General features: G+C 32.0%; 1 protein-coding gene across 4 annotated transcripts in view; it reads left to right on the top strand.

The window, feature by feature from the left end:
* The window catches only part of EHBP1 (EH domain binding protein 1), a 309,286-nt gene that overhangs the window by 181,624 nt on the left and 99,669 nt on the right, over window positions 1–27,993 (top strand). For all 4 annotated transcript variants that reach the window (XM_079109672.1, XM_079109674.1, XM_079109673.1 and 1 more), the window contains 2 exons: window positions 24,489–24,667; window positions 25,519–25,567. In XM_079109672.1, coding sequence (XP_078965798.1) covers window positions 24,489–24,667; window positions 25,519–25,567 — 228 coding nt within the window. The remainder of the gene's footprint in view (window positions 1–24,488; window positions 24,668–25,518; window positions 25,568–27,993) is intronic.

The following is a 27,993-nucleotide window of genomic DNA, read 5'->3' as shown; positions in this document are numbered from 1 at the left end:
TCAAAGAATGTCCACCATTGTCTAAAAAGGCACTGAAAAGTTACTTTTTCAACTATATTTTCATATTTCTGTGTGCTAGATTGTATTCATTTATTTTGGACGAAAGAATACATCACAGCAGTTTGAAAACAGGAACACATGAAAATCCAGCTAACTTCTATTAGGCCAGACCATAAAGAGATTTGTAAAAAAGTAAAACTATCACTCTTCATTTTTCCTTTGGAAAATATGACTGTTTGCATAGAAATGTGTTACTTATATAATGTGTTATTATTTTTTTTTTTTTTTTTTTTTTTATTGTAAACAAATGGGATACATGTTGTTTCTCTGTTTGTACATGGCGTAAAGGCATACCATTTGTGTAATCATAAATTTACATAGAGCAATGTTGTTTGATTCATTCTGTTATTTTTTTCCCTTCCCCCCACCCCTCCCACCCCTCTTTACCCTCTATACAGTAGTTCCTTCCTCTATACTTGCCCCCCTCCCTAACCCTAACTCTAACCCTTCCCTCCCCCCCATTATGTGTCAACCTCCACTTATTAGCGATATCATTCGTCCTTTGGCTTTTTGAGATTGGCTTATCTCACTTAGCATGATATTCTCCAATTTCATCCATTTGCCTGCAAATGTCATAATTTTATCATTCTTTATGGCTGAGTAATATTCCATAGTATATATATACCACAGTTTCTTTATCCACTCATCAATTGAAGGGCATCTAGGTTGGTTCCACAGTCTGGCTATTGTGAATTGAGCAGCTATGTAATGTGTTATTATTTCAAAATGAATTAATGACTTTCCAGTTTTCTAAGTTTCCATTTCTAATATAGTAAATATGTTTATGTAACATGTAAAGTTTATTATTATCTTAAAATGAATTAATTTCTTAATTTTCTTAGTTTTAATATTTAATATAATAAGTATCAATAGGTATAGACACATAAACAAAAGCTCTTTGGAGTCCTCAGTGGTTTTTAAGAGTATAAAGGTCTTGAAAACAAAAACTTCTAGAACTTCTGTTCTCTGCTATCTATTTTTATCCTTGGATGCTGATTCTAACCCATGGAAATTTACATATAAAATTTTGACTGTTGGGCTGGGGTTGTGGCTCAGTGATAGTGCGCTTGCCTGACACTGGTGAGGCACTGGGTTCAATCCCCAGCACCACATGGAAATAAACAAATAAAATAAATGTATTGTGTCCACCTACAACTAAAAAAAATGTTAAAAAAAATTTTTTTGACTATTGTTTCTTCTTTAAGCAGGTTGGCACAGTAAAGTTTAAATGATGTGTTTAATACAAGTTGACAAATAGAATAAAAATACTTTTTTAAAGTTGTAGATGAAAATAATACCTTATTTATTTGTTTATTTTTATGGGTGCTGAGGCTTCAACCCAGTGCCTCACAGATGTGACAAATGCACTACCACTGATCCACAACCCCAGCCCTAAAAACACTTTTATTCTGTAAAAATATACCCCACTTGAAACTTTATAGTGATTATAAAAGTCACTTGTAGTCATCTGTTCATGCATTTTTTGTCTGATATATAGATAATAGTAAATCACATGATTGTCCTAAGTATTTATTAGACATATCCATCCCTTTGTATTATTTACAACAGAGCCAAAGTAGAATATCTGACCTTGAAGGAGTGGGGAAGAATATAGGATTCAAATTTGTATCTGCCTATTTTAATCTAAAATTAAGAAAGAAATTAAGCTTTACTAATATTTTGTATGTAGTTTAACATGAGTACTTTCATTCATCCTATCTAGAGGGATGTGTCAAGTGGAGAATGGAAAGTATCCTGTGTAAAAAGTGGGAGGTGCCAATTTAATTGCCCTTTTTTTTTAACTTGCCCTTAAATAACACCACCATAAAGGGTAAGTGAAAATAAGACAGGAGGCTTCATAAGAAGAACAAAATTATGTCATTTGCAGGAAAATAAATGGAACTGGGGAAATAAGTGAAATAAGCAACTCAGAAAGTCAAGGGTTGTATGTTTTCTCTCACATGTAGAGCTAGAAGGGTAAAAGGAAAAGAAAAGCATCTCATGAAGATAGAAGTCCAGTAGAATAGAGGATGGAAAAAAGGGTCTGGTAAAATGAAATAAAGACCAAATTATGCTATGTATAAGTATAAATCTGTCACAATGAAGTCTACTATTATATATAATTGTAATTTCACCAATAGAAATGCTTTTAAATTTAAAAATAAAAAAGAAGTCTTCACATTTATCTTTTTCAGACCGTTGTCAATATTCTCCTTTGCTATTAAACTCACAAGCAATGTTGTCTTAAATATTTTGTTGCAATGTAGAATCTGAAAACATCAATAAACTTTTCAAGCTCTGTTGTATTAAATGTAAGCTTGAAACACAGCATCCATTTATATTGGCTTTTCTAATTTCTGTGTACTTCTACTTATCCTGGCAAGAACTGTAGCACATAGCTTTGCTACACATGCTTGCCTATGGGTTAAATCAGGAAAAGTGAATGCAGTACCTAGATTTACCTACTTCCTTAGAAGAAGCAGGCATGAAAATGAATGTTGGGTTATCTAACCCATAGCATTTGCTACAGAAATATTTCCATCATAATATTTTCTTGTTAAAAACAGTCTGTGTCACCTAAGACCTCTATATCTTTAAGAACCTGAAAACAGAATTTTCTAACCTAATTTAAAATACAAATAAAAATTACTAGTGAGTTTTTAACTCCAACTGACATCATGGAATAGAAATTTACTAGCTGAATGTAAACAAAAATCTTTTGCACAATTGACAGGTAACAAGGAAAAATGAAGTGTACTGATTTAGTAAGCATAGCCAATAATGTAGTTTTTGCGTTGTGAGTTATGTATTTTTGTGACATTTTTAAGCCATTCAAATGGAGTATCAAGATATACATTTTAGAACTACACCTTGTTAAGACCACATATTGTTAAAACCAGATTTTCAAAACAAATTAAGCCTATTCCATTTCTTTTTATAATGAGAAAAAATATTTTATCTCATTAAATAAGATTAACTATTTTAACTACTAATTTCATTTTTACCTTCTCTGTTTAAATTTCCACTTGTGGTATATGATTTATAATATATGGTAGTGTAATTGTATAATATAAATAAATGTATATCTATGAGAATGTGTTTATGCTGTTTTTTTTTCCTAGTACTGGCATACAATAAAAAGTTAGAGGCCTCTAGCTTAAATGCTACTACTGGAGTGTACACTTAAATTTTTCACAAACTTTATTTCCAAATATTCAGTGTAGAAAATTATTTTTAAAAAGTTGTTTCTCCTATCAAGAACCAACCTATTCAATTATTTTGAATACATGACAATAATCAGCATTTTTAGTTTTGTTTAAACATTCCATCTATTTAGTGATTATGGCTCTTCCCCAGAACCATATAGAATCTACAATTTTTAAAATTCTTTTAAACTTTTTTTCTCACAAAATAAGGTATAATTTGAACCAAGATTGTGATCCAATTAGAATTCATAATTAAATGACTGTGCTTGACAGTAACATTCATGAAGCTACTATTTTGTGATTTTTTTTTTTATGTGCGTGATTCTTGGTAAAAAATTTCAGACATGTAAAAAGATAAAAGGAATATTTACTGTAAACACCTGTGAGCCCATCTTCTGGCTTAAGATAAAATAAGTATAGTTGAAAATTGATATTATGTTCATAGTTATGTTTTAATGTGTACTTAAAATTAAGTATAATTTCACTTTAAACTTGAAACCCTGTAATGCTGTAAATATATTATTCATCTGCTTTTTGAACAGTCTTCACTGATTGATCCCTCTCAGGAAAAATACTGTTGAGAACCTGCCCCCCAAAAGCCAAGCTCGTATAGTATATACTGTTTCCTATTTCTGTTCTCAAACTGATGTAAGACTAATGGATGTATGTGTTATCTAGTGGAAATATTATTCACCTGTGCTTATGGTCGGTAGTAATTAACCCACTTTTCTATTGGCTAATCACAAAGCCTCAAGCTGTACACTTTCTGGTGAGGAGGAAAGAGTGGCTGGATGCTGTCCTACTTCAAATGGCAAACGATGTCTGTATTTCTCTCCTCTGGAAACTCACCAGCTGTACTTCCATATTGACACTTTACCCTAATCACACCTTCCCATTTATTTTTGGCTGCATCTATTGTGATAAGGATAACAGAAAACATTTATATCTTAAGATCACTTAATATGCTTTCAAAGACAAATAACCAAAATATCAGTATATTCAAGCATAATGGTAAGAGATTAGTCAGAGATGATCTTTTAAAGGCCCTTTCTGCTAGTGAATCTATGAAAATGGTAAATTAATTATATTTCATTGATGTTTTGATTTATTTTAACTGAAGACATTAAAATCTTTGGAGTTATTCAGGAATTGTAAATGTATAAATTACAGACCACAAAAAAGTGACTGCTGCTTATGTTTGCATCCCCCAAAATGTGGTTAACGCCCACTCAGGGCATGCTTAGACTTGGTTGGTAATTACAATTGAGCTGTAAAATATTTTGACAGTTTCCAACTGTTGTGTACTTGTTAGTCATTTGGTGACAAATGCAATTTGGTGAGGTTTTTTGGTGGGGCATATTTAATTAAGACTTTCAATTAAGTAGAATGTCACAGTAAGCATTAATACAAAATTTTGTAACTCTGAGCAACTTTTTATTTTACCCAAGTTAGGAAAAATGTTTTTCTTTAAAAACATTGCAGTATAAATGAGGGTTGCCATGCTTTTATGCTTCTGTTTTTCATTACAAGCTTTTACTTGTTGTGTAGTAAAGCATAACCACCCAACACTTAATTTGTAACCTGAACATTATGTATGACTTTCCTGGGTAAATTATTTCAATGGCAAATAAATCAGAATTGCTCATGAGAATTACAGGACTGAAAGAGAAGTGAAACAGATTTTTGTGACATGTTTTTATCCTCTTTTTACATGAAAAAGATAATAATAAGCTAATCTGAGCTATATGACAGTCCCTAGAAAGATAGTGTGAACCCTTTTAAATCAAAAACAGTCTGTTGGTATAGATAGAAGAGTGTAGCTGAAGCACTTTTAAACCTCTGTTAAACAGAGGTATTGTGTAAATAATTATTTCTGAATTATAGAGTTAGTGGGAAAAGGTTATGCCCTTATTAGGACAAAACAATAGAAATCTCAAAATCAATTCACTTGAAAAACATTATTTAAATGCTATGATTACTTATAGTTGTTTCTCAAAGTTTTCAGACATTTCATTTTATCAATATATTCAAGCATAATGGTAATAGATTAGCCACAGATGATCTTTTAAAGGGCCTTTCTGCTAGTGAATTTATGAAAATGATTATTTTATTTCATTGATGATTTGATTTGTGTGTATGTCTGTCTGGATTCTTAGGGGGATAAACAGGAAATCTGTGAAATCAGCTCATTAGTTATTTAATCTTTCTCACTTTTTTCTTCAAAATCATGAATATGATCCATAAAGATAAAATCAAATGTTATACTGAATTAACTTGCATGATATCAACTCAAGATTTATTTTGAAATCTATTATCTCCCCAAACGATCAATGTTGGGTAATTCATTAGACAAATCATGTTTATTTACTGTATAATCTACATATTCATCAAGCAAAAGAATTGAAATAGGTTTAGGAAAAAGGTAGAAATAAGCAGCTAATTACTGGCTCAAATTAGAGAACTGGAGTAATTGAAAATATGGTTGGTTCCATGATTGTAAATGTTTGAACAATTCATTACACTATTAATTGGGTGAATAAATTATAATCTAATAAATAATTCCTTTAAAATTTAACAACAGAATTTAAGTTGAAAAGGTAAGCCCACATCAGTATCCTAATGTCATAAAATCTATGCTCCTTTGCTAAGTTAGCCTAGAATATATCCATAACTGAATTTGATTTAACCTTGTCCAGTAAAGACCAAAATTTGCAGAAAAGCTAGATAAAATGGTCCAGTTTTATCTTAGATATTATCTTAATATGTGGTTTATTATATTCTATTGATTAGTATATAAATCAGATATTTCTCTTAGTAATATCTAAAAATATGCTTTCCCCTATAATTAACATTTCTGGTTCAGTATTTCTTTTTCATTAATGTTTTTATATGGCCCATGTATGGATCTTCTTAAATTCACATTGCTATTATTGTAAAAAGGTCTTCTTGCCGGGCGTGGTGGTGCATGCCTATAATCCCAGCGTCTCAGGAGGCTGAGGCAGGAGTATCAAGAGTTCAAAGCTAGCCTCTGCAAAAGCAAGATGTTAAGCAACTCAGTGAGACCTTGTCTCTAAATAAAATATTAAATAGAGCTGAGGATGTGGCTCAGTGGTTAAGTGCCCCTGAGTTCAATTCCCAATACCCCCCCAAAAAAGGTCTTCATTTATAAATCATCTTTTTGCTAATGGTTCTTATTTTATAAACAACTTGTGATTGTATACTTTTTTAAATGAGTATCTGAACTCCAGTTTTTATTTTAAATATGCATCAGAATAGCAATCCCATAATAAAATTGTTTTGTGAAAGCAAGCATCTCTATTTAATTTTACCAATGTATAAGCTGTTGGCATAGATAACACACTAAAATGCATTTAATAACATATGGTTATAGGAAAAATAGGTGTTAATAAAGTGGCTGTGATTTTACATAGATTTTTGTTTTCTCTTAACTATATTTGCTTATTTTTAAAAGGATATATTGAATAAGCACACTACCTGAGTTGTTCTTGGCATTTTACCTGTATCATTTTACTTCAATAAAAATACTAAATATTGTAAAGGTACCCATCTTCCCTATTTTACATATTTTATGTAATTAAAAGCAAAATGCAAACAAATTTTATTGGGATGACATCAAAATGATTCAGTATTTCTTTTAAAAAATAAATGTTTAGGAATAAGTTTTTTAAATATTAAAAAATTATGATGGTTAATGAGGTTTGCTTAACCCTACAAGCTGCTAAAATCGCAGATTATAAAATAGCACTGTGCTGATAAAAATGGTAGGTCACTGAAGGAGAATGTCTAGCCCAGAAATAAGCATGACCTAAATCAGTCATATATACACAATTTCATAATTATTTAATATACTATAAAAGAATCACCACAAAACAATGAAATACTATTTAGGAAATGATGGTGGGATAATTTAGAACCTTAATTCACAACATTCCATTCACCAAAATATATTCTAGGTAGATGAAAGCATTAAAGTACTAAATTAAACATGAAATTATTTTTTAAAGGAAAAAGAGAGAGCTGGGCACAATGGCACATGCCTGAATCCCAGTGATTTGGGAGGCTGAGACAGACAGATCACAACTTAGCAAGACCCTGTCTCAAAACCAGAACAAAAACAACAAGAAAAGGACTGTCAATATAGTTCAGTGGTAAAGCACCCCTGGATTCAATCCCCAGTACTCCCTCCCCACAAAAAAAAAAAAAAAAAGGAAAAGAAGAGAGCATAAATTAATACTACTAGCTCTCTAGGGAGAAAATAACTTTCTAAACCAATAGAAGCAAAAGATACCACCAAAAAAAAGATAGACAAAGTGAACAGTATAAAAATTAAAATGACTAAAAGGAAAAATGATAAGAAGATATATTTTCAGTAAATAGAAGTATAATAGCTATTATTTGCATGGGTAATGTGAATTAAGTTTCTAAGTTTATTATATCTTTTCCTGTCATTTCATTATTTTGTGATACTTCCTATATTACATATTAAATTATTATTGTCATTTTTAAAGGAAGATCAAGTAGTGGAACTAGGAATAAAATCCAGGTCAACTGACTCAGAGACCAGGTGTGCTTTTAGCCCCAAAGTTATGTCCTTTCCTTATGCTGTATTTCCACATAAACATAACTTCTCCTTCATGGCAGTCTATGGCTTAGTTATACTAAATTTACAGGAGAAAAAAATATTTTTTACAGGAGAATTAATTTGTTTTTATTTGATTGTAACAAAGCAGTCACAGAAAGAAATTATATACTTACAGCTCCTCTTCCCTATACTTTGCAAAAGCAACTGGATATTTTCTGGCTAAAAATATTAAGCAGAATAATATGACTAAAACAGAAATGAATAGGAACTTGGTGCATTGGCCTTCCCTGCTTTTACCTGTAAATAGGTTGGATGTTGATGAAAAAAAGTGTTTTAGAGTTTTTGAGTAAAACATATTAGCTATAAATAGAAAACCCAAATTTAGAATATGAGCTTATTTTTTTTTTCCTTTTTTTTTTTTTTATTGTAAACAAATGGGATACATGTTGTTTCTCTGTTTGTACATGGCGTAAAGGCATACCATTTGTGTAATCATAAATTTACATAGAGCAATGTTGTTTGATTCATTCTGTTATTTTTTCCCTTAGAATATGAGCTTATTATATCTTAAAATTCATTCTCTTGAGTTTTTGACTTTTGTGGGGTTTTTGTTGTTGTTTTGGTTTGGTTCAGTTTTGGTTTTTTCTTCCTTACTGTATATAGTCTCACACTCCTGGCATAAGCATCTATAATTAAGTAATAATTAAGTGCTTGAAATTTTGTTTATAGCAATTCTATAATTGCATACACTTAGAAATTCACTAGCAAAGATTTACAATTTATTGTAAATTCTGAAATTTTTGTTATGACTCACAGTCTTTCATCTAATTCTAAATAAGAAAATTCACTAAGGAATTACTTTCACAAGTTAAAAACAGTCAAATATTTCATTCCTATAACTTTTCGACAGTATTTTGAATTAAATCTATATTGGTAAGATTAGCACATGGCTTTAGCATGCCATTAAACAAACTTAAATGTGTAAATAATGGCACAGTGCTTTCAGATACATGGTGAATAAATGTGTCAGGTATAGGATTTTATCATACTTGGAAGGTAATCATCCTGTTATTGTTCCATGGGTAATAGAAGACTTCAGACTACTAAATCAGAAAAATATTACTTTTTTATTTCATTGCACAGCCCATAGCATGAACATCAGCAGTGGCTACCCATCCCCCCAGTTTTGTGGAAGTCAAGAAATAAGTACCTCATCCTCCAAATATCAGAATGGCTACTAGGATCCCTGAATGCTACTGCTTATCACAGAGGTGTGGCAAAGAGATGGTGGCCTTCTATTTTTGGAACCCCTACTCCTCTAGCTTATGTGACTTCCGGAGGTTTAAAGGACAAACATCTTTTGTTTTTCCCTTCATTTATTTTCTTTTCTCCTTTTGGGAGATAGAACATTTGAAAGAAGCTATATATACAGGGAAAAATAGACATTGCACATGTCCAGAGGAAAGCACAAGCACAGATCTGACAGACTTTACATTAACACTTCAGAATGATCCTCATCACAGACTCTGTGTACAACAATTAAAACAAAACAAATGAACAAAAAGCAATAAAAGAAAAACCCAAAGAACAGAAAAACAGCTGATTGAAGAGGTAGACTCTGATTTCCAGAGAGGGAGAATCTGATTTCCAGAATTATGATGAATTATATTCAATTATTAGATTCAGATATCCAGTTTCCAACAAAAGAAATCACAAAGCATAGAAAGACTTAGAAAAGGGTGACCCATTCAAAATAATAACCAAGAGGAACTGTTCCTGAGAAGGATCTAATGATAGATCAACTAGACTAAGACTTTAAAACAGCATTCTTAAATATTCACAAAGGACTAAATGAAGAATCAAGAAAAGAGAAATTCTGAAACTGAGAAGCAAAATAACTGAAATTTTAAAATTACTAGAGAAATTCAAAGGCAGATTTGAAAAGGCACAAGAAAGAATGAGCAAACATGCACAAAGGACAATGAAAATATACTGAATTTGAGGAACAGAAAGAAAAAAGATTGAAAAAAAGTGAACAGGTGTGGAAATATTCAGTGTTAAAGTGCTTGCTTACCTTGCATTAGGCCCTGAGTTAGGTCCCTAACACCACTAAAAATAAGTAAATAAAGGCAAACAGAGCCTAAAGGAATTATGGGGTACTGTCCAGCTGACTAAGTACACATTGTGAGAGGACTCCCAGAAGGAGAAGAAAAAGGAATAGAAAGAACTTTTGAAGAGGGCTGGGGTTGTGACTCAGTGGTAGAGTGCTTGCCTAGCATGCATGAGTCACTGGGTTCAATTCTCAGCACCACATATAAATAAAAAATGTCCATCAACAACTAAAAAAATATTTAAAAAAAAGAATATTTTAAGAAATAATGACCAGATATTCACTAATTTGATGAAAGATATGAATATGAACATCTAATATTGAGGAACTCCAGGATGGAACCAAAGATCTTTACCAAGACTCATTCCAATCAAACTTGGAAAGAAAAACACAAATAATTTTGAAAGCAGCAAGAGAGAAGTGGTTTCTTATAAAAAAGAGATCCTCATATTAATAGATTTCTCATCAGAAACATTGGAGACCAGGAAGCATTTGATTGATATGTTTGAAGTACTAAAAGAAAAATTATCAAAGAATCCTATATCCAACAAAATCATCCTTCAATGCGAGGGAGTTTGTTTCCTCTAGAACTACCTTAAAAGAAATGTTAAAGGAAATTCTAAATGTTAAAATGAAAGTTACTAGACAATAATTCAAAATATAGGAAGTAATGAAGATCTGGGCAATTATAAAATCTAGTATTATTCTAACAATGGTGTGTAACTCTACTTTTTCTTTTCTACATAATTTAAGAGATATTCAAGAGATTTAATTTAACACATATTCTAATTTTATTAATACAAAATTCTATATAACAAGTCATTAGTGCTAATGCTTATTAGTTTATATTTGGGATGCATAAGGTGTAAAGATGTATTTTTGTAACATTAACAACTGATCATGAAGCTGTTACAGGAGAAGGATAACTCCTTTAAGTTTGGCTACTTTCAGAATGTGGAAAATAGGAAACATTCATGGGATAATTTAAGAAAGACCCAATTGTAAAGAGAAAAGGAACTTAATGTCAGAAGCAGATTGTGCAACTGATAGATTCTCAATAAAAAGTATTTTCCAATGGAAACAAAAAAATTAAAATAAAAAACTAACAAAAAAATCTCAAATAAGCAACCTAACTTTGTAACTTGAGGAATTAGAAAAGAAAGAACCAACTAAACCCAGAACTAGAAGGAAAAAAAAAAAAAAAAAAGATTAGAATAAAGATAAAGAAAATAGAGTCTAGAAAACTAAGAAAAGTTGATTCTTTGAAAAAATCAACAAAATTTGACAATTGAAGAAGATAGACCGAGATGTGGGTGCAGGAGACTCAGATTACTAAAATCATAAATGAGAGTGAGAGCATTGATACCTTTTCTACGGAAAGAAAAAGGATATAGGAGAGAACTAGTGATTATACATCAAAAAATTGGATAACCTAGTGAAATGCACAAATTCTTAGAAATAAAATCTACCCAATTTAAATCATGTGGAAATACAAAATGTGAATAGACCTTTAACTAGTAAGATGATTGAATGAGCAATCAAAAGTTTCCCAGAAAAACCCCTGAACCTGTTGACCTCACCAGTGAATTCTACCATACAGTTGAAGAACTAACACAAATTCTTAAACTTTTCTAAAAACTGAAGAGGGAATGCTCCCTAATTCATTTTATGAGGCCACTGTTAACCCTGATACCAAAGCCAAACACTACAAGAAAATAAAACTATCAACTAATATATTGCTTATGAATATGATGTAAAAATCATCAACAAAATACTAGCAAACCAAATTGAGTAACATATTAAAAGGATTATGTACCAGGAGTAAATGGGGTTTTGCCTGGAATACAAGGATGGTTCAACATATGCAATCTGTCAATGTAATATGCCTTATTAACAGACTGAAGGAGATCAAACACATGATCATATCAGTCAATGCAAAAAAAGCATTGTACACAAACCATATGTCCTATTACATAATAAAAACTCAACAAACTAGAAATCAAAGAGAGCTATCTGAAGATAATAAAATCCGTGTTATATAAGAAAAACCCAGGGGTAATGTCAAATTAAATAGTGTGAAAGACTAAAAACTTATCTTCTTTGATCAGGAACAAGGCCAGAATGCCCACTCTTGGCACTTGTCTTCAGCATGGTTCTTGAAGTCCTAGCCAGCACAATTAGGCAAGAAATAGAAAGAAAAGGTATCCAAATTAGTAAGAAATTCATAAAATCATCTCTTCTTGCAGATGATATTATATATGTAGAAAACCCTACTAAAGATTTAACACACAAAAAAAAGAAACTGTTACAACTAATATATTCTTCAAAGGAGCAGAATATAAAGTCAACCACAAAAAAACAGTTGCATTTCTTTATCCTAATAATGAACAATCCAGAAATAAAATGATTCTATTGCTAATACATAAAAAAGTTGAGCCAGGTATGATAACATGCTTGTAATCCCAGATAACTGGAAAGCTGAAGCAGGAGGCTCCCAAATCTCAAAATAAAATGAAATTAAGAGTCGGGATGTAACTCAGTGAAAGAGTTCTTGCCTAGCTAGTGTGAGGCCCTGGATTTTCTTTTCTTTCTTTTTCTTTAAAATTTCTTCATTTTTTATTAGACATTGTAATTATATATATTGATGAGATGTGTTGTTATATATTCATACATGCACACAATATAGTAATATAATTGGGCCATTATTACTCCACAAAGCTCCTGGGTTTTCAGTAACAATAGCAGCTCCAACAATGACAACAACAAAAAGAGTTGAATGCTTAGGAATTAAGGATGGGAAAGACATGTCTACTGAAAACTACAAAAAAAAAATTGAAATTAGTTAAAACATAATTAGAAAGATATTCCATGCTTATAGTCTGGAAAACTTAATATTGGTTAAGATTTCAATACAACACAAAGAAATCTACTGATTTAATATGATCCCCATCAAAATTCCAATGATGTTTTTTTCAAAAACAAAAAAACACTTCTTAATATTCATATGAAATCTGTCCCAGAATAACTTTTTTGAAAAATCCTGAGAAAGAGGGCTGGGAATGTAACTCAGTGGGAGAGCATTTGCCTAGCATGTGAGGCCCTGAATTCAATCCCCAGTTCCTCAAAAAATAAAAATAAATAATTAAATAAATAAATAGAGCCTAAAAAGAACAAAAAAGGTAGAGATCTTATCACTTCTATACTTTGTGATTTCAAAATTACTGCAAAGTTACAGTAATCAAAACAGTGTGGTACTGGCATAAAGACACACATGTAGATCCATGGAATAGAATAGAAATAATCTTCTGTATATAAGGTCAGTGATTTTGTTTTCATAGATGATTTTTTTTTCACGTTTTTTATTGGTGTTTTGTTGTTGTACATAATGATGGAATTTGTTGTTACACATTCATAGATGCATACAATATAACAACATTTGGCCAATATTACTTCCCAGCCCTCTTCTGCTCCCTCCCTGCCTCCTTCCTTCAGTCCCTTTCCTCTATTGATCTGCCTTTGATTTTCCTCAGATCAACTCCCACTTTTCTTTCCTTTTTTCTCACATGAGAGAAAACATGGCACCCTTGTAAGGTCAGTGATTTTGACAAGGGAGCCAAGATCATTCAATGGAGAAAGGACCATCTCTTCAACAAATAATGTTGGAAAACTGGATATCATATATAAAAGATGGACCTTTACTTAGCATCATAAACAAAAATTAACTTAAAGTGAATCAAAGTCCTAAATGTAAGAGCTAAAACCATAAAACTCTTAGAAGAAAACGGCAAAATCATAACATTGGATACATGGATTCTTTGAATATCACACAAAAAGCACAGACAACAACAACAACAAAAAAATAGACAAATTCAACTTCATAAAAGTTTAAAACTTTTGTATGTCAAAAGATACAATTGAGTGGAAAGGTAATCTACAAAACAGGAGGAAATATTTGCAAATAACATATCTAATAAGGTGTTAATATTCCATATATGTAGCAAGCTGCTAAAGCCTAACAACAACATAATAACCCAATTCAAAATTAGGTAAAGGACTTGGGTATACATTTTTTCCAAAGGAGACATACAAATGGCCAGTAGTTATGTGAAAAGATGCTCAATATCAATAATCATTAGGAAACGCAAATCAAAACCACAATGAGACACCACTTCACACCCGTTAAAATTGCTACTATTAAAAAAAAAGGGGGCTGGGGAGATAGCTCAGCTGGTAGAGTGCTTGCCTCGCAAGTGCAAGGCCCTGAGTTCGATCCCCAGTACCGCAAAAAAAAAAAAAAAAAAAAAAAAAAAAACAGAAAAGGCAAGGATATAGAAGAATAAGATTTTATACACCAATGTTGTGAATGTAAAATGATAGGGTGCCATGGAAAATGGTACAGTGGTTCCTCAAAAAGTTAAAAATAGAATTCCATATAAACCATCAATTTCATTTCTGGGTATGTACCCAAATGAATTGAAAAAAAAGATTGAGAATATATATTTGAACACCTGTGTTTATAGTAACATTTATGTACAATAGTGAAAACGTAGAAGTAACCCTAAGTGTCCATCAATAGATGACTGGATTAGCAAAATGTGAGATATACATAAAATGGAATATTTAGCCTTTATTTTTTTATTTTTATTTTTTTAAATATGGAACGCTTCACGAATTTGCGTGTCATCCTTGCACAGGGGCCATGCTAATCTTCTCTGTATCGTTCCAATTTTAGTATATGTGCTGCCGAAGCGAGCACATTATTTAGCCTTTAAAACAAAAATTCTGACAAATGCTGAATGGATGAAGCTTTAAAACATTATGCTATGTTAAAAAAAACAGGCATAAAGAAACAAGTACTGTGTGCAATTCCACTTATGTACCAAAAGTAATCAAAATCATAGTGACAAAAGCAGGGGTTGTGAGTATATATCAGCGAGTAGGGTGCTTGCATAGCATTTGCAAAGCCCTGAGTTTGATCCCCAGTGCTGCAAATAATATAACAACAACAACAACAATAATAACAATTTTAATAATAAATAAAAACTTTTTTAAAAAGGGATTAGGACAGCAAACATAGTATGTTAGCATTATCAGATATGCAGGGCTATAAGTAAGTGACAAGTCCAGGTGGATGAGTGTGCACCACTCTGGCTTATAAGACCCATGATCTAAAATCCCTTGTACATATAACTATCAGATCTCCCAAGGGACATGCTAAGTTATAAGAATCATAGTGTAAGGAAGCTATAGCCTTTGTTTTTCAATAGACATTTATATTTTATTCATAAGCTTCCAAGTCTGCATGAAGTTTGCCAACCATGGGTCATTTTATAATATTGTTCACTTGTAACAGAGATGACGTTTTATGTTTATCATAATCCATTATATTTTCATGGAAATAATGTTAGGAGATGGTAAACTTGAGGTCATTTTTTGTGTGTGTGAAGAAAGGGTTTGGGCCTGCTATTTAACCTTTTCTTCCTCGGGGGGAAAATCATATCTTTATAAAATTGAATCTTCTAATCCATGCACATGGTATACTCCCCATTGCTTTAGGTCTCCTTTACTCTGTCTCACAATAAACCTTGATAGGTTTTTATAGCAGTCATGTGCTTTATTCATAGATTTATTCCCAAGAATAAATGATTTTTGTACAATGCTTTTTTTTGCATTGGCTGATATTATCATGTGTTTGATCTTCTTCAGTCTGTTAATAAGGCATATTACATTGACAGATTGCATATGTTGAACCATCCTTGTATTCCAGGCAAAAAAACCCCATTTACTCCTGGTACATAATCCTTTTAATATGTTACTCAATTTGGTTTGCTAGTATTTTGTTGATGATTTTTACATCATATTCATAAGCAATATATTAGTTGATAGTTTTATTTTCTTGTAGTGTTTGGCTTTGGTATCAGGGTTAACAGTGGCCTCATAAAATGAATTAGGGAGCATTCCCTCTTCAGTTTTTAGAAAAGTTTAAGAATTTGTGTTAGTTCTTCAACTGTATGGTAGAATTCACTGGTGAAGTCAACAGGTTCAGGGTTTTTTTGGGGAAACTTTTGATTGCTCATTCAATCATCTTACTAGTTAAAGGTCTATTCACATTTTGTATTTCCATATGATTTAATTTGGGTAGATTTTATTTCTAAGAATTTGTTCATTTCACCTAGGTTATCCAATTTTTATTGGATAAAATTTTTTAAAAACTTTATATCATTTTCTAGGATTTTATTTCAAAGAATTTGTCCATTTCACCTCGGTTATCCAATTTTTATTAGATAAAAAATTTTTAAAAAATATTACATCATTTTATTTTGTTCCTGATTTAGTATTGTATTGTTTTCTTTATAATGGCCCCATAAACATACAAAATCCTCTGGTAATGTTACCAATAAGAATCCCCATCAACGGATTTTCTAGAAACAAAATTTAAAGTCATTAAGGACTACAAAATTGGAAAATCAATAATGGTTATTTGCCTACTAATCAGGTATGTCCCATTCCACCATAACCACAATCCTAAAGAAAAAGAACAAAGGGACAAAATTATATAAGGATCTACAACAAAACTAACACAAATTCAAGAAGGGCACAGATTAGGTGTGGAAAAACTTCAAATGACATGGATCAAAGACCATGACACTTTATTTTGTTTTCAGGATGACAATATCACCTTAAAGGACTTAAAATCAGCATACTATAGTGACATAGCCAAATCAGTGTTTATAGCAGCTCGGTTCACAATAGCTAAGTTGTGGAATCAACCGAGGTGCCCTTCAACAGATGAATGGATAAAGAAAATGTGCTATATTTACACAATGGATTATTATTCAGCCATAAAGAGAAATGAAATTACGGCATTTTCCAGTAAACAGATGGAAGTGGAAACTATCATGCTAAGTGAAATAAGCCAATCCCAAAAAATCAAAGGTCAAATATTCTCTGATATGCAGTTGCTAACACACAATAAGATGGAGGGAGGAAAGACTAGAAGTTCATTGGGTTAGATGAAGGGAAGGGAGGAGAGATGGGAATAGAAAAGACAGTAGAATGAATTGGACATAACTTTCCTAGATTCATATATGAATACGCAATCAGTGAAACTCCACATGAAAAACCACAAGAATGGGAAGTTATACTGCATGTATTTATATGTCAAAATACATTCTACTGTCATGTATATCTAAAAAGAACTAATAAAATAAATGAAAGCGGGAAAAAAATCACCTTACAATGCATGACTGCTTTTGATTTTATTTTTTTGTCTCAATGAATGGTTCTAGTTTTAAAAATTTTTTTGATATATAGGAATACAGTTTTATACACTGATGCCTTACTAAATTTAATTAATTCTAATAAATTATCAATAAATTATTTTGGATTTTCCTCATACTCAATTATTTACTATAAATAGTAGTATTTATTACTTATATATAAAATGTCAGTTTACAATTTTGTTTCTTTTCTATTTATACCTTTATATCTTTTTTCTGACCTTAATGTACCAACTAGAATATTTAGTACAATGCTGAATAAAAGTGGTGATAGATTCTTAATCTCAAAAGGAAACCTTTGAATATTAAATATTTCACCATTGTGGTATTTACTAGGCTTTTTACAAGCCAGGGAAACTTCTATTAATACTGGCTTGCTGAGATTATTTTTAGAATATAAATTATTAAATTTTTTTCTGCATCTATTTAGATAATCTTCTTGTTTTCCCTTTATAATTTGCTAATTTGTTAAATTATCTCCATAGATTTTCTAAACCAGGTGTACATTCCTGAGTTAAATATAATTTGTCAAAGATATATTCTCCTTATAGACTGCCAGTACTTTTCATTAAAACTTCTGCCTCTGTATTTATGACAGGTTTTCCTATAATTTTACCTTTCCTGTTACATTTTAGTGTAAAGATTTGCTAGGCTCAACAAGTAAATTAGGGAATAAAGTCATTATTTCCTGTTCTCTGGAAGAATTTATGTAGTATTGGAGAAATTTCTTCCTTGAATGAGTGTTTAATAAATCTTACTTGTAAAACCAGCTGCAGTTTTCTTTATGAGGTTTTAAAATTTATTTTCAAATTATCTAATAGTTACAAGTTAGAGAACTATCTAGGTTTTCTAGTTGTACTTGCATCTCTTTTGGGAAGCTGTACTTTTCTAGACATTGCTTCCCTCTTTTTTCACATTAGAAGTTAAGATTTTGTGTTTTTACATGTAAGCAACCTTTGACTTCATTGATACTATCTATGGTATACTTAGTTACTATTTCATTTTCTTTTCTCTGAGCTTTTTATTTCATTTTTTCTCCTTTTTGAGGTTGGTGGTGGGACTTAACAGTGGTATTTGAGAGTCTACCTAAAGTATAACTGTGTCTCAACTCACTCTTCCAGGTCAGCCATTTTTAAATTAGCACTGAGACTGCTCAATCCCTGGCTTTGTGGTTTCTCCATGTCTTGGTTTGGGGATCATTGTTTGATGTTTCTTAGAAGACTTCTTAAAATACTTTGTTCAGCTTTTTTGTTTGTTCTTTTAGATATGACAGTACTTTATTCAACTTTTTAAAAATTATGTTCAGAGGAAAGATAGTCTTAGGTTAATGTAAGTGGAAGTTCCAATGTCATTTTAAACCCAGTTTAATTTTTCTGATTATCTAGATCTAAATAACAAGACCTAACCTTGGTTTTACTACGAGAATAAAGTGATTTAAAGGAAAACACTTCAAAAAAAAAAAAGAAAGATCAATATAGATACAGATGTTCTTGTTCTCACCACGGATGTTATTTTAGACTTATCAAATACTAAAATTTATCCAGTGTTCCCTCAACCATGATTTGCAATAATTGGGGAAAGACTTTTAAGAGTCAGCAGTACCAAAACCAAAATGTATTGTAAAGCTTTAGCAATAGTAGTGTATATCTCATTGTTCTCGACTTTACTAATTCTTGTTATAGTTCTAGCCAGTGAACTCAAATCCAAAAGAGTGGACAAAAAGGTTTTATTAACAGAATACTCCTAGGTTTAAATTTTTTTTGTATCAGTTGCCTTTTTTGAACCAATTAGTTTAACATACACAGGGCAGTGATCTAAGTTGTGAAGATAAGAAGTTGAGAGAGTCATTGGTTAGTCTCAAGACAATGTATAGTTTGTACTGAGCTTAAGACTATATTATCTTGAAATGTGAAATGCATGTTGTTTAAGAGCACAGAAGTTGGACTGGGCCATGCATGGAGCTCACACCTGTAATCCAAGTAGCTCAGGAGGCTGAGGCAGAAAGATTACAAGTTCAAGACCTGCCTCAGCAACTTAGCAAGGCTCTAAGCAGCTTAGCGAGACTCTTGTCTCAAAATAAAAAAGAGCTGGGGATATAGTTCAGTGGTAAAATGCCTCTGGGTTCACCAGTACCAAAAAAAAAAAAAAAAAGTTGGCCTGGAAACACCTTGATATAGATTCTAATTCTTCTGCTTCCTAACCTGTTTCCTAACTATAAATTAAAAATGCAATATTTATCTCAAAGGAGTTTTGAATATTAAAAGAAAAACTATGTAAAGGTTTTAACATTGAATGTGAAAAATAGTAGGTGCTTAGTATATATTACTTGAACTTATGAAAATTTTAAAAAGTCTTTTTGTAGCTAAAAAAAAAAGTGAATGTACTATAGTAAAGAAAATTGTAATAAGAGCTCTAAGAGATATAGAGTCAAATGAACATTGAAAATGGTTCCCTACTGACTGGGAATTGGGAGGAGATTTTGTGCAGATAATTGAACTGAATTTTTAAGGTAGAGTGTGGCATTTTGTGGCAGTTATACTGGGACAGAAAGTAGTCCAAGTGGAGGTGATTTGTATGACCAAAGACTGGAGATGGGGGAACCTGGGGATTAGGCAGGAAAGCATAAGAATTTTAGAGAATGGTGTGTCATCCTAGGGAGTAAATACACTGAAAACGTTTTGGAATTAAATGCTCAGAAATAGTTTATCATCACTTTATATGTTCTATGGAGAACTTAGCTGTGGGTTTGTTTTTTTTTTTTTTTTTTTTTTTTCTTGTTTGTTTGCAAGAGCAAAACCTTTTATTTAAAGGATAGAACAGAGAGAGAGAGAGACCCCAAGAGAGAGAGAGAGACCTCCAGAGAAGAGGGAGTTCAGAACTGGTGCCCAAGAGAGTTGGGGTGTCTTGCCCCTTTTATAGATTTTAGGTTTGCTTTCTTCTCAAGTCCTCTCCTCCTCTTATCTTGCCTACTTGACCAAAAGCCTGGAGAGGAGCTGAGCTACCCAGGAGGTGACTCTCCCTATTTTCCATATCTGCCCAGAAAGGCAGAAAGGAAGCCCCCCAGGGGGCATTCATTAACATCTCCTTGCTGGAGGAACAATTCCCTGGAGGCAGGTAAGCTTGGCAACAGGTGAGGAGGAGGGGGAAGTTCTCTGGAGGTATAAATATTTTATTTCCTTTTGAATGGGCCTCTGTATTCCTGACCCAATCATTCATTATCTAAGCTATTTCCCATATTTTCTGTCCTTTTGCCCTGGCCTCAATCCCCCTTCTGATTTCAGGAATCCTTACTGCTGTAAGGGGAAATGGGCAATGACCACTCTGGCTGTAGCTGTACTTCAAATAGACTCCATACTATGACAGTAGGTCATGAGAGGGAGAATTTGGAAGAAGGAAACCTTGTTAGGAAGATTTTTGCAATAGTTTAGTCAAAAGAAGGTAGATTACAAAAATATAACCATAGAGTCAAAACTGTCCATGTATTAACTTGTAAAAGAGGACAGGTGAAGGAAGAATTCAAAGGTAATTCAAAGATTAAGTCTAGACAATTGGGACAATAGCAGTATCATTTGCAAACACAATGAAAATGTGCAGTTTGCAAGGAAAGATTATAAATATGGTTTTGAACATAATGAGATTGAATTTACATGACAGGAAGGATAGCCAGCTAAAAATGTCAATTTGAGATGGTTCGAACTGTAAATGTACATTTGGGAATCATCTGCATGGAAGTGATAGTCGGAATCCTGAGAGTGAATCAACACAAAGTATGGAAAGAAAAACTAGTTAGAGAAATACCTAGAGGAATGTGTAGCTGTTCAGTGGAAGAAGAGGAGATAACAAAAGAAACTGTAGACGTGGTAGAGCAGAAAAGAATGGAACTGAAATTTCTTATAGCTTTTGAAATTTAGGAAAATTTTTCAGCAAATTATTTGACTAGGTTTTTGAAATAGATACTACTGCCATTGTTAGGAAGAATATCTTGGTGGCCTTCTTATTAACATGTAATCTGCTATGTTAACAGAAATAACATATTAAAATTATCTATTTGAAAGTTGGGTTCTGACCTTTATGAACAGATTTTGCTGTTTTTCTTTCTCTGGAAAGCAATATATAACAGTCATTCAGGGCTTCTTTCACCAAACACATAAGAGTAGATACATTACCAAGCATTTCAGGTGACCTGTTTTACACATCAAGGCGTCAATATTATTTTCTAGTTAGAACTTTGTCTGCAAAGTAAAACCTTCAGTACATTAAATTTGTGGCTTTTGAAGTTCCAAAAGAGCCCCCCCGGATAGAAGTTTAGTGCTGATAATGCTTTGGTGTTAATAATAATTGCAGTTAGCATTGATTAACATTAACTGAATTATCTTGCTGTACATCATGTTACATTTTTAAATGCATTTATTCATTTAACAGTGTTTATTGAGTGTCTGCTGTCATTGAGTACCTGGGATAGGTTAATAAATAGATTATTGATCTCATAGATCTTTTATTTAGTGATGACAGGTATAATAACTAATAAAGTAAATGAACTATAAAAAGTTGGTAAGTACTATGGAAAAAATAAAACAATATAAGGTCTATCAGGAATGCTGGTTTGGAATTGGGTGATTGAGATAGGCTGCATTATTAAACAGCATATGTCTAAATGGTGAAGACTGCATTGTAGTTAAGCTTGCAGATTTCTATGAGGAGAACACCAGGAAAATGGAACAGTTCTTGCAAAGGTCCTAAGGTTGGACCATGTCTTTGGTATATAAGGAACAATAAAAGTTCATTATGGTTCAAAGTGATCAAAGGAAAGAGTAGCAGATAAAATCAGAGAGAGGTAGTAAGATGAAGAAGAAAGAGATCTTATTATTACAACACTATGAAATAGTTAACCATTGTAATCCCCATTTTACAGATAAGAAAACTGAGACATAAAGAAGACAAGTACCCTGCCATAACATTGTAACAAGAAGCAAACTATTTGATGAAATTATATACTGAAAGGTTCAAAGTGATTTAATTATTCATTCCTTTATGACCCTCTGCAAAATATTAGATGAAAGATCAGAAGTTCTGGAGTTCATTTAATAGTGTCTCTAATTTTCTTTTTCTGCAAATCATTATGACCATTTATAGGGTTTGTAATTTCATTACTTTCAATTTCATATGAAGGGCAGTCAGTTTTCCTAGCTTTTGATTGAAACATATCCAAACTTTGGTTTCATTCTTTCTGTCTTTTTATATTGAGTCTTAGAGATAGAAGAATATTAATAATCACAATACCATGATATATGTTCTTTATTTTTACATATAGAAATTCATTCTAAATTGTAACAGTGATAATGACATTTATACATTACCTCTGTACATGTGACTGATAATTTGAATGAATCAGTATAATGATAATTATAGGATTATCTGGCCCATGTTCATACTAACCATGCTTGAAGTGATTCAGTGCCTTAATATAATTTCATATGGAATTGTAATAAAGACAACCTTAAAAGTAGTAGACAAATAAATAATAGAAAAGTCTAAGAAAAAGTGTGTATGTGCCTAGTTTAGTGATCCCCTAGTTTATTCATAGACCTCACTTTACTTTCAAGTTAAGTGACTAGATGGATTTGAAAGTCACAGAGGACAATTAAGTGAAAAAAGCATTTAATAGTTCATTTTTATGTGTTAGATTAACAAAGAGCCATTATTTATTCTAAAGTAAATTTACTGTATTGGGAATTCTATATTTACCCACTTCTTCATATTAAGTTGAATCGATCCAAATTTGTTGATTTTTATAATCCATACTTCTTTTTTTAGCATTGGTGTAGGTGATCACTGAAAGAACAGTGCTTTGCTAGATTCATAGTTGTTTATATAATGATTTGTTAATCTGACAGTTAATAAAAATGAGAAATTACATCCTTGGTGTTTCTTGGTAGTCTTCCCACTGAAGTAGTAAATGCATAAATCAAAATTATGTGTGGTTGATGATTTTAATCATTTGGCACTGACATGCTTTTGTCAAGTGGGGGCATCATTGGTCTTTCTTAAATAAGCAGTATGTAAGAATGGCTTACTGGTTAAATTTAAATACATTAAGGATAAATAATTGTTCTCCTCTCACCTTTTTTTAGAAGGCCTTTCTTTTTTTGTCTGTCATATTACCATAGTGAGCACTTTTAATTAATAAGAAGATTAAAATCCAGAATTACTTAGTTGATTTCTTTATATTTTTCCATTATGTCAGCCTCCAAAGTTATTGTCACAAAATGTAGTTTGTTCTTCAGTAAAAGAAAATGACATAATTTTAAGAACAATAAAAATTTAGAATAAAAATCTTATAATATAGTCTTAATTTTATTCCCATCTTGTAGTCTTAAATATATAAACGAGGGGGAAAGAAAATGTTAAAGATTTTAAAAACATTTATAACCAGCTTAGGTAATACTGAAAAATAGTTCTTAGTGATAATTAAAATATATTTTGAGTATATCCAAAATGCATACTTGTTGTATACTGTTGCTACCAGTAACTGTCTATTGCTAATAACTCTAAAATTGTCATGCTGTTATTTAAATGCATATGCTTGTATATGATAATCATTGTTAGTTTTTAAAAATGCATATATGATTATTGTATTTTAAAAACTTGATGGGCTGCGGTTATGGCTCAGTCATAGAGCACTTGCCTAGCATGTATGAGGCACTGGGTGCAATTCTCAGGACGGAATACAAACAAATAAAATAAAGGTCCATAAACAAATAAAAATATATGTTAAAAAAAACTTTGCTATGATTTTGATCTCTCTGCTACTAACAATTTAGACTTTAAAATGCATTCTTTTTAATCTGGTTGAAAAGGAACCATATTTATACATGATTGCAATAGGGGGAAATTTTTTTAGTGTGTGAAAGTTGCACAGGTATTCAGCATTAAGTATTTAAATACTTTAACATGATGGTTCCATCAGTAAAACTCTTTGCTTATTCTTATGTATAACTTTAAAATCTCACCTATCTACATCCTTGTCAGGCGAATGCCATGGGCTAAAACTGAAGATAATAACTTAAGATTTGTGTCTCCCTCTTGGAGGTTACAGTTGTCATGAATTGACAGCTCTGAAGGACCTAAACTGACATCAAAGGGTTCAAATGATCTAGTTAGGTCAATTAATGTTAATTTTCATCTTCCATTAAATTCTTTTAATGTTTTCCTCCTTTCCTTTTTTCTAGCCAAGTCCTATACCAAGTCCTATTTTGGGGCGAAAGCCAAATGCTAGTCAGTCATTGCTTGTATGGTGCAAAGAAGTTACGAAAAACTACCGAGGAGTGAAAATCACCAATTTTACTACATCGTGGAGAAATGGTTTATCTTTTTGTGCAATATTACACCACTTTAGACCAGACTTAATGTAAGTAGAAACATTTCCATTCCCTATTAATGTTGCATAAATAATAGAATTTTTTTTCTTTTTCTTTTGGCAGTACTGGGGATTAAACCCAGGGATGCTCCTCCACTGAGCTACCTTCCCAGTTCATTTTATTTTATTTTATTTTATTTTATTTTATTTTATTTTATTTTATTTTATTTTGAGACATGGTCTCACTGAGTTTCCCAGGTTGACCCCAAAGTTGCAATCCCCTTACCTTAGCAAGTAGTTGATATTATAGTCATTTATGCTACTGTGCCCCAGTGCTTATACATTTTTTAAAAGAAACCAAAATTATTTCTTAGCACATGTCCTGAAATACTTGACTTTGTATTTCTTTTTTGCTAGCCACACCTTTTGCTTTTTTGAGAGAAGTATATGCCAGGAAAACACCTTCCTTCCCAATACCTAAAAAACATATTTTTCCTTTTTAAAAAAATGATTTTTCTCCTTAATCTGACTTCAAATTATTATGAAAATTGTGCTAATGTTAAAATGAGATGAGATAAATAAGCCTGTAGCTCTTTCTACATTGACAACAAGGGATTACCTCATGGTAAATTTGGTTGTCATTGCTAGTCTCTAGTCCCCTTTCCTAACTTCTCTTTTAGATGGAAAGCTTCAGGCAGTGAAACATGTAATCACTGTTTTTATTTATTTATTTATTTATTTCCTTAATTTTCCACACTATTAGTTTTGTTGATTGAATTTCTGTGAAATTGCTGGTTACTCTTTGGTATTATTGAATGTCAAATTTTTAGATTCAGTTTGTTTTAAAAACAGCTGTTTTTATCAAATACTGCATGTACCTACTGTGCCATTTTCTCCCTCAGTGACTACAAGTCTCTGAATCCTCAAGATATTAAAGAGAACAACAAAAAGGTAAGAAATGCCAAGGGGGAAAATACATAGTTTCAATTTTGGCTTCTCTGCAGATTTTTATTAATTTGAGGGAAGCGAAGGGAGTTTTGGTGAGGTCATAACTGTAGCTCACAGAAGGTAGTTTGCATTTGGCAGTTCAGATAGGATGTTTGGTTTACTTTGGTTTATCAGGACTTTAAAAATCCAAGAGCCAGACTGGCATCAAATTATAATATGTGTATGATCTTCGTTTACTGTTAAATAAATGTTTGTTAAAATATACTGCTTTTATTCTAAGATTTAGCTTTTAAAAGTACACCCAAAACTGTAGTGTCATAACTCTTATATAACACCTTCTAACACATTTTTCTAATGTGTTAGAAGAAAATGAGAGGCAGGAACCTGATCGGTAAACAAGAAACAGTGACTAGATTTGTAGAAGCAAAAGACATAAACAATGGTTCTTTCTCTTTCTAGTAAACTATGTATGTTTTTCCATATAACGAATTAAAATATACTGAGATTGGAGCTTCCTAACTGGTATTTGAAGATATTGATCCTTTCAGCCTTCAGAGCAACTGCATAGGGCTGAGTTGCTGAAGCCCTATGGGCCAGCTGACTGTGGCTAGAGGCTGATGTATGTTTATCCCAGGACACAGTATAGGATTATAATTTCTATGTGCAAGGAAGGAAGTGCCTAACTCTGCACACATTAGATACAGAATTGAATTCTTCATTTTAAAACAAATGTAATGTAGTATTTTCTTAGGAGTTTTGTTGTTGTTGTTGTTGTTAATTTTTACAGTACTGGGATTGAACCCAGGGGAGCTTTATCACCTAGCTACACCCTTAGTACTTTTTATTTTTTGAGACAGGGTATCACTGAGTTGCTGAGGCTAGTCTCGAACTTGAGATCCTCTTGCCTCAGCCATCTGAGTTGTTGGGATTATAGGCATGTACTACCATGTCTGCCAGAAAAGGAGTTCTTAACTGTGATCTCTGGATAGGATTCAGGAGGTCTTTGAAAATGTTCAGTTTTTCAGTATTTTCTTAGTTATATTTTTCAGTATAATTGGTTCTTTTGATTCTTATCTATTCTATAGTTGTAAAACGTTTTGAGATGTGTCTGTTGCCAAATGGGTTCATAGGACAGTGATTAAAGGACCACTAGACAGAAGTTTTTGTTTTTGTTTGTTTGGGGGACAATGGATTGAACCCAGGGGTGCTTAAACACTAAATCACATACCCAGCCTTTTTTGTTATTTGCTTTTGTTTTTGTTGTTTTTGAGACAGGTTCTTGGTAAATTGCTTAGAGCCTTGTTAAGTTGCTGAGACTGGCTTTGAACTTGTGATCCTCCTGCCTCAGCCTCCCAAGCCACTGGGATTACAGGCATGCGCCACAGTACCCAACTTAAGACAGTTTTTAATTTGTTTTAAATTAGATCATTGAAACCGCTGGTGATAAAAGTCTTGGACTAGGCCTGGTGACATATGCCTATTATCCCAACAACTTGGAAGGCTAAGGCAGAAAGATCACAAGTTTAAGCTAGCCTCTGTAATTTAATAAGACTGTCTCAAAATAAAATATAAAGGGCAAAAGGTGTGGCCCAGTGGTAGAAGGCCTTTGTGTTCAGTCTCCAGTACCACCACCAAAAAAAAAAAAGTCTTAAAATTTTATGGAAGTTCAATTAAAACAAGAATTTAAGTCTGGGGATATAGCTCAGTGGTAGAGCACCTTCCTAAGCTGCACAAGGGCCCTGGTTCAATCCCTAGCACCATGAAGGAAAAAAAAATTTTTCTCACAAAATAATTTTTATACTTTTGTTTTTCTCTAAAACCAAAAATTTATATGCCATTAAAAAATTCTTCTTTCTTTGAAAATGCAGGGCTCTGGCCCTACAGTAATAATACATTTTAAAACTGCCATTTAAAAAAATTGATATATGCCACCAAAAATAGGCAATTCTTAAAAATCAGTATTAAATTGTCTAGGGTGCAGGGGTTGTAGCTCAATGACTGAGTACTTGCCTAGCTCTAGCATGCATGAGGCACTGGATTTGATCCTAAAGTACCACATAAAAATAAATAAATAAATTAGAGGTATTGTGTCCATCTACAACTAAAAAAAAAAAATTAAAAAAAAGAAATTAACTGTCTTGTGGGCATGCTATAAAGTAGGTCATTCTCATGAATTATTTCCTGTGTGGTTTTGGAATACCTATATCTATTAAAGTAAAAGCCTTTTTAGTTGTCGATGGACCTTTATTTAATTTATTTATTTATATGCAGTGCTGAGGATCAAACCCAGGTTGTCACACATGCCAGGCAAGTGCTCTACCATTGAGCCACAACTCCAACTCAAATGCCTTTTTAATTAAGTAAATTATGTTCTTATATGTGTGTATTTTCTTGCATTTTAATAAAATGCTAAGCCAAATTAAATACAG

This window comes from Sciurus vulgaris, assembly GCF_902686455.1.
Source record: "Sciurus vulgaris genome assembly, chromosome: 14".
NCBI lineage: Eukaryota > Metazoa > Chordata > Mammalia > Rodentia > Sciuridae > Sciurus > Sciurus vulgaris.
The sequence above is the reverse complement of the archived record's forward strand: the minus strand, read 5'-3'. Positions and strand labels throughout refer to the sequence as shown.